Source organism: Ursus arctos, unplaced genomic scaffold, assembly GCF_023065955.2.
Source record: "Ursus arctos isolate Adak ecotype North America unplaced genomic scaffold, UrsArc2.0 scaffold_12, whole genome shotgun sequence".
Classification (NCBI taxonomy): Eukaryota; Metazoa; Chordata; class Mammalia; order Carnivora; family Ursidae; genus Ursus; species Ursus arctos.
Window position 1 is genome coordinate 51087836 of NW_026622786.1, and position 12366 is coordinate 51100201.

General features: G+C 36.3%; 1 protein-coding gene across 1 annotated transcript in view; it reads left to right on the forward strand.

Moving 5' to 3' along the window:
* Nucleotides 1-7669: 7669 nt before the first annotated feature.
* The window catches only part of CUNH1orf141 (chromosome unknown C1orf141 homolog), a 34854-nt gene continuing 30157 nt past the window's right edge, over nucleotides 7670-12366 (forward strand). Inside the window, exons 1-2 of the mRNA XM_026497460.4 lie at nucleotides 7670-7744; nucleotides 12060-12217. Of these exons, the coding sequence (XP_026353245.1) occupies nucleotides 7670-7744; nucleotides 12060-12217 (233 nt within the window). The remainder of the gene's footprint in view (nucleotides 7745-12059; nucleotides 12218-12366) is intronic.

Genomic DNA, 12366 nt, shown 5'->3' on the forward strand with positions numbered 1-12366 from the left:
CCTGAGTATAAGAGCTTTCAGTGAGTTCTGTGAGTCCTAGCTAATTATTGAACCAAGGGTTTGAACTTTGGGTCAGAAGTGGGAGTGGTCTTGGGAATGAGCCTTCTACCTTTGTGGTTGGTGTAAACTCCTTGCAGGAAAAAGTCTGCAGATATTACTTTCCTTGCTTTCCTATAGAATTCAGTTTATACTTCAAGAAATTGTATACTTTTGCCTTTTCTTTCCTTTTTTTAGAGAGAGTGCCCAGGGGGTGGGGCAGAGGGAGAGGGAGAGAGAGAATCTGAAGCAGGCTCCATGCTCAACTTTTAAAATAAAACATTCATTATACTCTGTGCATGATATCTGTGTCCTAATCCCTTCTTTTTACATGCCACCAGTCAAATGAATTAAGGTTCGGTCTAATGACCCCATTTTCACTTAGTTACTTCTTAAAATGTCACTTAGGGCTTCCACATAGGAATTTTGGTGAGGCATAATTCAGCCCTTAAGTATGGGTCATTTATCAATGTTTTAGCCTTTTAAAAAAGGATTTCCTTGTGTCTGTACTTGGAATGTGAGATGGAGAAATTCAGTCTGTTACCTCATTATTAAGTAAAACATAATCATTGGACAGTGAGTTCAATGTGCTCAATACAGTGTTCAGTGGATGTGGAAGGTAGAAACATAAGACAGAGTCCTTGCCTTCAAGGAGTAAATGTTTGAACTGATAAAAGCAGATAATGGAAGTAAATTTTAATTTAAACTTCCATTTTCTAGATAATTGTTTAGTCCTACTCTTTAGTTTGTGAGTTCGAGGCCATTTTGATTTTCCTGGGTTCTTCTTTCAATAGGAGATATTTAGAACCTGCTTCCAGAAGCTTGTTTAGCAGAGCCTATTATGTTGGAATTACTGGGGTTTTTCTGTTTGTGTGCTTTTTGAATTTTTTTCAGTCCCAAATGTGCTAACTGTTAAAAATGAAGTAGTGCTCTTAAAAGCAACTTTTTAGTTTGATAATGTTATTTTTAGTATGACTCAGCCTCTGATGTGCTTATAACATTGGCCCTGCAACCTTGAAATTGTTCATTATGCTGCCAAGTCTTCACAGCAAGATCTGTGGGTGATTTACTGTAAGAGAGACTGAGAATTTCATTCTGTCCTAGTTGGCAAGTTCTCTGTTTCATTGTGTTCTTTTTCAAAAAACTGTCATTACTGACTCAGTAATTGAGAACATAAATCCAAGTCTCCTTTGAAAATAATTTTACTGAATTTAGATTTGGCAAGAACCACATTTTATAATCATTCACTCAACTTCATTCTTCATCCCCCAGTAAATTATTCTGAATTAACATCATCTATTACAGATAAACGGGGATTACTCTCCCTAAAGTGGTATAATCGGAGACATCTCCAAATTAAATTTGTAATTTTCAGATCCCAATTAGGTATAATATTCTTTACCTGGTGCTGAGATTTAGAGGTGGGTAATCATTGCTTTAAATGAACTTTCAACACAGTGAAGAGGCAATTTGTCAAAAGTGAATTTCTGTAGCACAATGTACCAAATTCTATGGTGCAGAACAAAGCATGATGGGAGTACACATGAGGAAGAGACTATCACTGAGACAAGGAATGCGAGGATGTCAAGGAAAATTTCACAGAAGACATAGCCTTCATACTAGGATTTGATAAAAAGTAGGCTTTAGACTGGAAGACATGAGGAGAGAACATTGCCGGGGAAAGGAAAAGCATGAGTGAAGAACACGCCTGGGAAAAAGGCAGGATGCACCCAGGGAATGAGAATTGTAGAGTTTGGCAGAAGAAAACTGGATATGGTGGGAGATTAACTCAAAAGGTGGACTGAGCCAGATCCTGAACTGTCTTTTCTTGAAACATCTCATATGTCATATGAAGAGTTTGCATGTTATTCTGTAGGTAATGGGGAGCTACTTAAGGTTTGTATCCTGGAGCTGGACTTGGTCAGCATTTCAGTATCATCAAAAAGCTCTGATGGAATTATGAAGAATCAGTGTTTGAGGGATGAGGAGGAAGATTGGGGCAGAAAAATTAGGGACAGTAGAGGGCAGTAACCAATTGGAAGGAAAAGTGAAACCTGAAGGTCTGGGGAAGACAATGACAATGAAGTAAAACCAAGGAACAGAAAAGTCTTGTCCAATTGGTATCAGTGTTGCTTCACTGTTCATGGAATTATGTGAGAGACCATTGACACATTCTAACCCCAAGATTCTGTGAGTTAGGCTTCTGTGACCACATAAGAACTCTACATTCCAGAACAGAGTATTTCCCTACAATTGTAAGTACATATAAGATCACTTCAGATGTATCTATACGTATGTCAGAAGTGAGATCATCTCTCCCACCCCAGTTAATGTATTGGTTGAAAGGAGGATGATTAGATTTATTTACTTGAACACAACCTAATTATGTGTTTTTGATGTGTATCCAGTATGGAGACATGGTAATGCTTATCAGGATTGTTTCCCTAAATAGTTGTTATGTGTTCAAGGCCTATACTTGTGCTTTATAGTTTTAGTTTCTGTTCACTGAACTCAGAATAAGATTTTAATAGAAAATTGAGAAATAAAACTATGAAAGAACTAAAGAAGGAAAGGAAACAATATAATCAGATGACATATAGAAGATACTAAATTGCTGGATTAAAATAGAAGATACTAAATTGCTGAATAAATTCTCATTGTTTATCAAGTTCCAAGGAGTGTGTGTAGGTATAATTAAAGAAATACACTGTGGAAGAAGTAAGCAGACAGTTAGACATATGGCAGGTACGGCAGAAAAAAATGAAATGGTATGCAGGTGGTTAACATGCATTCTGCAGCATTTATAGGTATCCCACGTAGCTTATCCCTAACAGGTAAGTGCATCATTACTTGTTTTTAATTATTTTATTTACCAAATATTATATGTCACTTATATTCATTCAGCTGAACCCTGTAACAACCCATGAAGTAGGGACTTGTCTTATTTACATTTTACAAATGGAACGACACAGAAAAGGGGCAACACAGAGAAGTTAAGCAATTAGACCACAGTCACACAGCTGGTAAGTAGCAGAGCCAAGGACTCCAGGCATTCTGACTCCAGAGTCCATGTTCTTAACCAACACGTTATGCTCCCTTTTTAAGTTTGAAGATGGGAGAGAAAGTAATGCTTTTAAATGCTATAGCTTGATCTAGAAGAATGTCAACAGGACCTTGACAATTATTTGTGCAAACTCATAAATGTAAATGACAACTGAAAGCTGTCATAGCATTTATAGCTGTCCATTTCCTTTATGGCTGATGATTAATTCATTCACATTGTTAGGTAACAGGGATGCAAAGATGAATTAGACATGGTTCCTGCTTTCAAGAAACACATAGCTCAGAGGAAAAATAAAACAAGAATATCAAATGGTTAAATAGAGAGTGTTAATACTAGGTTAGCAATATACATAGGCTATCATGTAAGCACAGACATTGGACATTTAAATCATAGGTATCAGAGAAATCTTCCCCGCAGAGGTGTTATTTGTGTTAGGTCTTGAAGGATGAATAGAACTTAGAAATACAGGGAATGGAAGAACAACATGGCAGGCAAAGGGAACAGCAGAAGCCAAGCAACAAGTAAAGAAGAATACAACACATTTGAGGAACTGCAAGTTGTTCCTTAGGACGAGGGTATCATGTATACATGAGGAAGAAGCAGATGACGTTAAAGACTTGGGGGCCAAACTGTGATTCTTACATGATAAATCAAAGAGCTTGACTCTTTGTCCTGAAAGCTGTAGGGAGAGACTGAAGCCTTAATCAGGGAGGGGTGTGTGTGTGTGTGTGTGTGTGTGTGTGTGTGTGTGTTCTTGAGAAAATAAGTCAGACATGTGAAGGACAGAATGGAAGATAGAATGGATCAAATGTATAGACATATTTTGAAACTATAGCAATAATCCAGGCAACAAGCTATGGAACCCTAAACAGAAGCAATAACAATGTGAATGGATAAGAGGAGAAAAACGGATAGGTTATGTAGGATGTAGCAAAGATAAGATAAAGATTGTGTATATTTAGGGAGGGGATGAAAGGGAGTTTTCCAGCAGAGTGGTGACCAAATCCTGGTTTGAGGAATAGCTGCATCAGAATGGCTTTTGAAATAGATTCCTCATCTTCACCTCCATAAATTCTGTCTTAGCAGCAGGCCTAGGTAGCAACCGGAAATCTGTATTCTTTGGAAGTTTCTGAGTTCATTCTGCAGTAACAAGGATGGAGCATCGTTACAATGCCTAAGTTTATGCTCTGGATGCCTAAGAGATAACTAATGTGATAATAAATGTTGAAAGAGACTTTTGGCTGAGGGAGAAGGAGGATGTGGACAAGTTTACTTTTAGATCTAATTTGGGTTACCTGTGGGAAATCTGGGTTGAGCTAGGAATATAGGTTTGGAACTCAAAAGAGAGATTTTGTTTGAAAATAGTTGGTGGTAGATGAAGCTATGAGTTTGGGAGGTCATCCCAAAGAATGTATGGAATAATGAAAAAGATGGCCTGAGCCCTTAGAAACACTAAGGATGATGAACACTTCCTTTTTACAAGTATTTAGGGAGTGATTGGAGGAAGAAGGAATCTTCAGAGAGGGTAAGAAGATGTGACTGTTGTCATAGAAACCAACAGAGGGCAGAGTTTCCATAGAAAGGAGTGGTCAACATGAATTAGAGTTGTAGACATTCTAATTAAGTAAGAGCAGGAAAGGGCTCACTAGTTTATTAGATGGTGACCCTGGTGGCCTATGAGAGTAGATTTAGTACCAGAGTATAGAAGGAAGCCAAATGATGGTAAACTAGAAGGAAAAGAATTGTAAGAAATTAGAAATCCTAAGTAAAGTGAGCATTTTAAGAAATGTGTCAATCGGGGAAGATGAGAGAGAATAACAGCTAGTAGAGTTAGGGGAAGAATTTTTTTCTTTTTTAAAACTAGCAGAGGTGTGAGCATGCTAAGGCAAAGAAACTGGTGAAGAAAAAATATTGGCAGATACCAGAGAGAGGGTACAACCAATGGAAGTAATTCTTATAGGAGGACAGAGGTAATAGATTCTAGAGTACCCTGAGAAGGATTAACTATGGATGGGAGAGGCAACACTTTCATTAAAATTAAAATACAGGTGAGATGGGAATGGATGCAGATAAGACTTTGGCATGAGAGATAGAAGCTGAAGAAGTTCTTACTTGATGGTCTCTGTTTTCTTTTCTTTTTTTTTTCAAGATTTTATTTATTTATTTTATTATTTTAGAGAGAGAGAGAGGGCGCTTGCAAGCAGGGGGAGGGGGAGGAGGGGAGGGAGAGAATCTCAAGCAGAAGCTGTGCTGAGAGTGGAGCCCACATGGGGCTTGATCTCACAAACCCTGAGATCGTGACCTGAGCCATCTGATGATAATATATGCTCAGAAATAGAATAATGAAGAAGAATATGTGCTCATAGAAATGGAAGTATGAAGTAGAAGTATGAAACCAATATGCTGGTTTAAAATAGACATTAAAATGAAAAAGATTGAATCAAGAAAGGACTGAAACACAGACTCATATTGAGGAAATACAGTATTTTGCATTAAAGGGTTTTTAGTTTATGCAGAGCAGTTGGGATACACCATTGTATTAGATCTGCCTGATGTTCCTTTGCTCTCAGTGTTTGTTTGAAGAGATACAGCTAAGCCCTTGGTACCCTTGGTATAATAATGAAAGCAAGCAAGTTAGTCTGTAGTGTTTCCTTACCTCCATTTTGTCCGAGGGCCATTTATCCATAGAAACCACTGGCACACTGCCCAAAGACCTATGAAAACATTTGCAAACTGAAGAAAAGTATAGGCTTCAAAATATGAAAATAAAACTACAAAACTAAATTTAATAACATTCTGTCAATTTCATTAATGGTCAAATTTAGTATTAATAAAACTGTCATTGACAATTAAAAATAATTTGTTGCTTAGGTTTTCTCATTTCAGGAAAACCACATGATATGCACAATGATTTGCTAGAAATCCTATCATAGTTAAGTAATTTACTATAGCAAAATAATTTTAAATAAACAATCCCTTCAAATTACAGCTCTGTGTGTGTGTGTGTGTGTGTGTGTGTGTGTGTGTGTGTGAAATGTGATGATATGGTGCATCCTAAAATGTCTGATGTGATGGTGAAGATGTGTGACAAGTGAGAGGTTCAGGACATCTTACTCTTTAAAAAGATCTGCTTTATATTCCCTCTCACAAGTAAGCTGTGTACCTCAGTTGTCGCTTGTGTAATTCATCCCTTCCCAAACTGGGAAACCCATTCACTTCAATATGCTGGTTCTTACAATCAATTGCCTTTCTATCCCTTCTTGAAAAATTGAAATCTTTGTCCCCAGTGAAAGAAATTTTGGTGAGAAATATGGGAGCCTTCTCCACCCTCTCGAACTCATATTATGCTTAAGGAATAAACAGAAACTAAGATTCCTTTAGTTGTTTTTAGGATATATGAGAGGACTCATTCCTGGACTGGAAAAGACAACACGTAGTGTTCAGATAATCTATAGTCTCTTCTAAAATCTGCCCCATACTCTCCAGTAGGAGACCCAGAAAGTCTGAGCTCACTCATAATTGTGCTAACAACCTTGCCTACATATCCCCACTCCAATCTGCAACTTCAGGTTATATGGTTTGTAACAAGGCAAACAATCCGCTTGCAGCCCCATGGCCCAGAAGAGTCCACGAGTAGAAAAGAGAGCTACAAGAAACCAAGTACTAAATAATGTGAGCTTTTGGCGTAGAATCCTTAATCCTTGCTTTTCATGCATTATTGTTGTGGGAGATACTGATTGAATAATATACAATATGGGAGAAATAGCATAGATATTTTTGCGCTAGAAAGAACCTTAGTGTTGACATTAATAATCCTTAGAAATATTGATGAACTCAGTACTTTCTGTGAACCATACAATGTTTACATTTAAATGCCACTGGAGCACATTCAATTCACTGAGCAAAAATCTAGAGGGAGCTTTGGGTTAACATTCTGGTTTTTGCCTCTGCTCTGCTCCTAGCTATTTGTAATGCATTGAAAAGGTGCTTTGTGTCCTGATGTCTAACATTCAGGCCCCCAAGTCTAATATGGACTGCCTGACCCCAGATGTAATTTTCAACAGTATTAATTGAGTAAAGAATTTGAGGTATTAGGACAATAGGACTCAATCATCTTGGCAGCTGCTCCCGCTGTATGACTGATTACTTTCTAAGTGCTGTATTAACAGTCTTGGATCATTGACCAATTTAATTTGAATGCAATTAATTATACAAATGTGAACTCTTCACATACTTTCATTAAAATTATATCACAACAAAAAGAAAATAGATATAAATCAAGCCACATGCTCTTGCTTCAAATATGAGTCATATCATACATTTAAACATTCCTAAGGTCCACACATATCTGGAAGTTCTGATCATGTGACTTCTGTCTAAAAAAAACCTTGGATACCTCTATAATCCCATGATTTATTCCATGATCTATACAGTTCTCTTTTGTACCCCGAACATTTATGTAAATGTGGGTCTCTTATGCCTAAATAATCAAATTACATGTTTAAATTTTAATTGTTTTGGAGAGTTCTTCTCTTTTCTCCTTTTTGAATAGGAACTTACTGACTGAAAATGGCAGAAAAAATATTAGAGAAGTTAGATATTCTGGATGAGCAAGCAAAGATACTTTTGGCCAGAAGAGCAAAGGTTTGTAAATGAAAGCTAAAATTGAATTTTACCATTAAAATGTTATCATTTCAAATGTAAATGATTATCTTTACTTTTTAGTTAATGATGCATTATGGAGATATAAACTAATTTGTAAAAAGCAAATATATTAGTTCAAAAATTAGTCTTTGTAAGTATATATTATAAAGAATTAATTAGATATACAAGGTAACTTCTGGATAGCTGCTATATATTTTTTTTCTTTCAAGATTTTATTTAAATTCAGGTTAGTTAACATATAGTGTATTACTAGTTTCAGGGTACAGTTCAGTGATTCATCAGTTGCATATAACACCCAGTGCTCATTACCACAAGTGCCCTCCTTAATGCCCATCACCAGTTGCCCCATCCCCCAACCACCTCCCCTCCAGCAACCCTCAGTTTGTTCCCTAAAATTAAGAGTCTCTTATTGTTTGCCTCCCTCTCTGTTTTCCTCTTATTTTATTTTTCCTTCCCTTCCCCTATGTTCATCTGTTTTGTTTCTTAAATTCCACATATGAGTGAAATTGTATGGTATTTGTCTTTCTCTGACTGACTTATTTTGCTTAGCATAATATTCACTCTAACTCCATTCACATCACTGCAAATGGCAAGATTTCATTCTTTTTGATGGCCAAGTAATATTCTTTTGTGTGTATATGTCTCTCTCTTTCTCTCTCTCTCTCTCTCTCTCTCTCTCTCTATATATATATATCTCCATTCATCAGTCGATGAACATTTGGGCTCTTTCTATATTTTGGCTATTGGATAGTTGCCATATTACATTAGGTTATAATGTATATAAGGTGATTAAGATAAAAAAATCAAATAGGCAGTCAAATAGTAAATGTGACTACTGTAGTTCTCACTAATATTTTAAATACATAAAAAGCTATTTAACTAGTTTATTAAAAGGAAGAAAATATTTGGTATAGTTACCAAATTAAAAATAAAGTTCATAGGGGCGCCTGGGTGGCCAGTTGTTAAGTGTCTGCCTTCGGCTCAGGACATGATCCCAGTGTTCTGGGATCGAGCCCCTCATCGGGCTCCTTGCTTGGCGGGAAGCCTGCTTTTCCCTCTCCCACTCCCCCTGCCTGTGTTCCCTCTCTTGCTGCCTCTCTCTCTGTCAAATAAATGAATAAAATCTTAAAAATAAATAAATAAATAAAATTCATAAAAATTAAAGTAAAAAAGGTGAGACTTTTATAAAATTCAATATAAAATATTAATAAAGAATATAGTTTTTGGGCCATCTGGGTGGCTCAGTTGATTGAATGTCAGACTCTTGGTTTCAGCTCAGGTCATGACTCCCTGGTCCTGGAGGGAGCCCTGCATCTGGCTCCCTGCTCAGCAGGAGTGTGCTTCACCTCTGCGCCTGCCCCTCCCAACCTTACGAGCTCTCTCTTTCTCTAAAATAAATAAATAAATCTTTTTGAAAAAGAATAGTTTTAAAAAACCAGATTCTTGACACATATGAGCAATTTAATTTCGTTACACAAAAATTTTCAAAAAAATAAAACAAAGGCATAAAGAACATAGAGTCCAAGAAATCAAGGAAAACAGCACAGAGAGGAACTCTGAAGTGACCGAACATATTTGTGAATCTGAAAATGAAAATTTTGTCACTTGAATAATAACTTGATTTTCTTTTTCCCCCATAATTGTCTCCTTTTATTCAGAAAATAAAGTAGAGAAATATTAGAAAAAACAATAAATTCATTCTGTTATCGTTACCCAAATCTTGAAATAGCAAACCAGGAGTAACTTACTAAAGCAACCATATTGGACTTAAGCACCCCAGAGTTCATTCCTTTTTAATTTTTTGTTTAAAATGAAACGTACCCTAGAAAATATAATCAGAGATAAATCTATTGAGTTTTCCTGAAATTCCCTTTTATATATGATTAGTCATAATAATTCTTGCCTTTTAATAAGAGCTTCCTTTGTGCAAAGCATTTCAACGCATTTTCTCATTTTGTGTTACTATGCCTACTTTATGTGTTACTGACAGAGCATTCTCTGAAAACTCTTCTGAAAGTATATATAATCAAAATTTAAAACTTTTCTTATTTCTTAAAGTATAAAATTAAAACCTACTTTTAGAAATAAGCAATATACAGATATATGTAAAAATTATACTTAAAGAGGGGCGCCTGAATGGCTTGGTTGGTTAAGCGTCTGCCTTCGGTTCAGGTCATGATCCTAGGGTCCTGGCATCGAGCCCTGCATAGGGCTCCCTGCTCAATGGGAAGCCTGCTTATCCCTCTCCCTCTATCCCTGCTTGTGTACATGCTCTCTCGCTCTCTCTCTCTGTCAAATAAATAAATAAAATCTTTTAAAAAATTAGAGAAAATTACATAAAGAAGAATTGTCTTTGGCCTCTTCAACCGTTTCTTCTTGAGGCAAACAACACTTAGCAGTTTGGGTTTACCCATCCACATTTTCTTTTGTGCTCTTATAAAGATATACAAATATTATATATGTATGTATAAATCCATTTATCTTTACATATACTCCTAAAAATGCAGTTACACATACACACACATACATTTATGAAGGTAAATTGTCTCTCTTTTCTTTTTTAATGACCTAATGATGAGATAACAATATATAAATCACTTTGGTAATTGCTTCTTTATTTCTTTCAACTTTTTATTTTGAAATAATTATCAACTCATAGCAAGTTTCAGAAGTACTATAGAGAGTTCCATGTTCCTTTCACCCAGTTGCCCCCAGTAGTGACATCTTATATGGGTTGTGTATGCTATCAAAACTGGAATGCGTCCCAACTCATGTTAACGTTGGTATATTGCTGTTAATCAGGCTACAGATTTTATTTAGTTCTCACCATTTTTAACCTGCATTCATTTGTGTGTATAGTTTTATTGATTTTATCCCATAATAGATTTGTGTGATCACTATCACAATACCACAATCAAGGGAATCAGCACATTCCCATCACTATAAAAGAACTCCCTCATGTTACTTCTCTGTATTTGTATCTATACCCCACCCCATTCCCCATCTATCCCTGGCAATGACTGATCTGTTCTCTATCTCTATAACAGTAATTTTGAGGATGTTATATAAATGGAATCATTCAGTATGTGAAATTTTAAGATGGACTTTTCACTAAACATAATGCCCTTGAGGCCCGTCTAAGTTTTTGCATGAATCAATAGATTTATTATTGTAAATAATATATAAATTTTATTGCTGAGTAGTATGCCATTATATGGATGTACAGAGTTTCAACCACTCACCCATTGAAGGACATCTGGGTTGTTTTCAGTATTTTGCATTTAAAAATAAAGCTGCTTTAAAAAAAAAAGATTAAAGAGAGCTACTTTGAATACTTGTGTAGAGGTTTTTGTGTGAACATAAGTTTTCATTTCTCTGGGGTGAACGCCAAAGAATGTAATTGTTCGTGAAATTTCTGTCTCTTAAATTCAACAAGGTTAAGGCCCAAGGTTTGATGTGAGTTCCCCTCCCTGCATCTCAGTGTGGAAACTGCCTCCAGTAAGTAAGCTGAGCTATTGTGGCATTTACCTCATTTGTTTCCCTTTTCTTGAGGATTATGGTTGCCCGGCCCCTGCCTGTTTTCTAATGCCTGATTACAGTTGTTTTCATATGTTTTGTCTGGTTTTCTAGTTACTTACAGCAGGAGAGCAATTCCTGTAGTGCTTAATCCTTCATTGGCAGAAGCAGAAGTTCCTATCCTTTGACTTGCTTTCAGATTTTTCACCACTTTATTCCTCTGTGCAGTCCTGAGAGAGTTTTTAGAAAAGACTTTTGGCTCCTTAACTAACTCGTTAGCTATATCCTTTTCTCTCTTTGGTCCATCTATATAAATATTTGAACAAAATCTTTTGATTGCTTTCTTAACTCTATTTCTGGCTCACGCAACTAGACAAGTGTTGGAGTGATTCACCACGTTCGTGGGGACAGCAAGAGCAGCAGGCTGGAGACCATGTTGCTCTCCTTCCAATAACCCTATGTATGAGGATTGTCTTTGCTTAGTTTATAGGTCGTTCTTAAATTCTAAATTTCAGAATTAGGAGGGAGCCTTCATGATCATCTAGTCCGAAGTCCCCTCATTTCATGGATGAGAAAAGAGCAGCTCAGGTCACACATAAAAAATGTTGGTATACAAGGCCCTTAGTTTTCAATCTGTAAAATTTCTCCATTATTGACTGGCACATAAATTCTGTGTGTGTTCATAAAGTGAGGCTAATTTCATTCCTTTCCACACAGGATTTTCCCTTTATGAAAAGTGCTCATTTTGTCACAATGTTGTACTTTGGCTTTCCTGCAGAAAAACAGGCTTCAGAGTCAAGGAAAGAAAAAGACTTCAGTTACACCCCTGACGTTTGACTTTCAGTTACAATTTGAAGAGGATATTGTTCCATCCATATCTAAGAAAGTACCCAGGATCACAGAAGACAAATCATACAGTATTAAAAAAACAAAAAGGTAACCATCCTAACTACCTCAGACTTTCATTTTAGAGTTTTAAAGCACTACTGTAGATTTGTTTTAGATTATGTAATCTGTATTAAATGTGAACTTTGTCAAACACAGGTATGTTTCATAGTGTTTATGAGTTACAACATACTCGATCA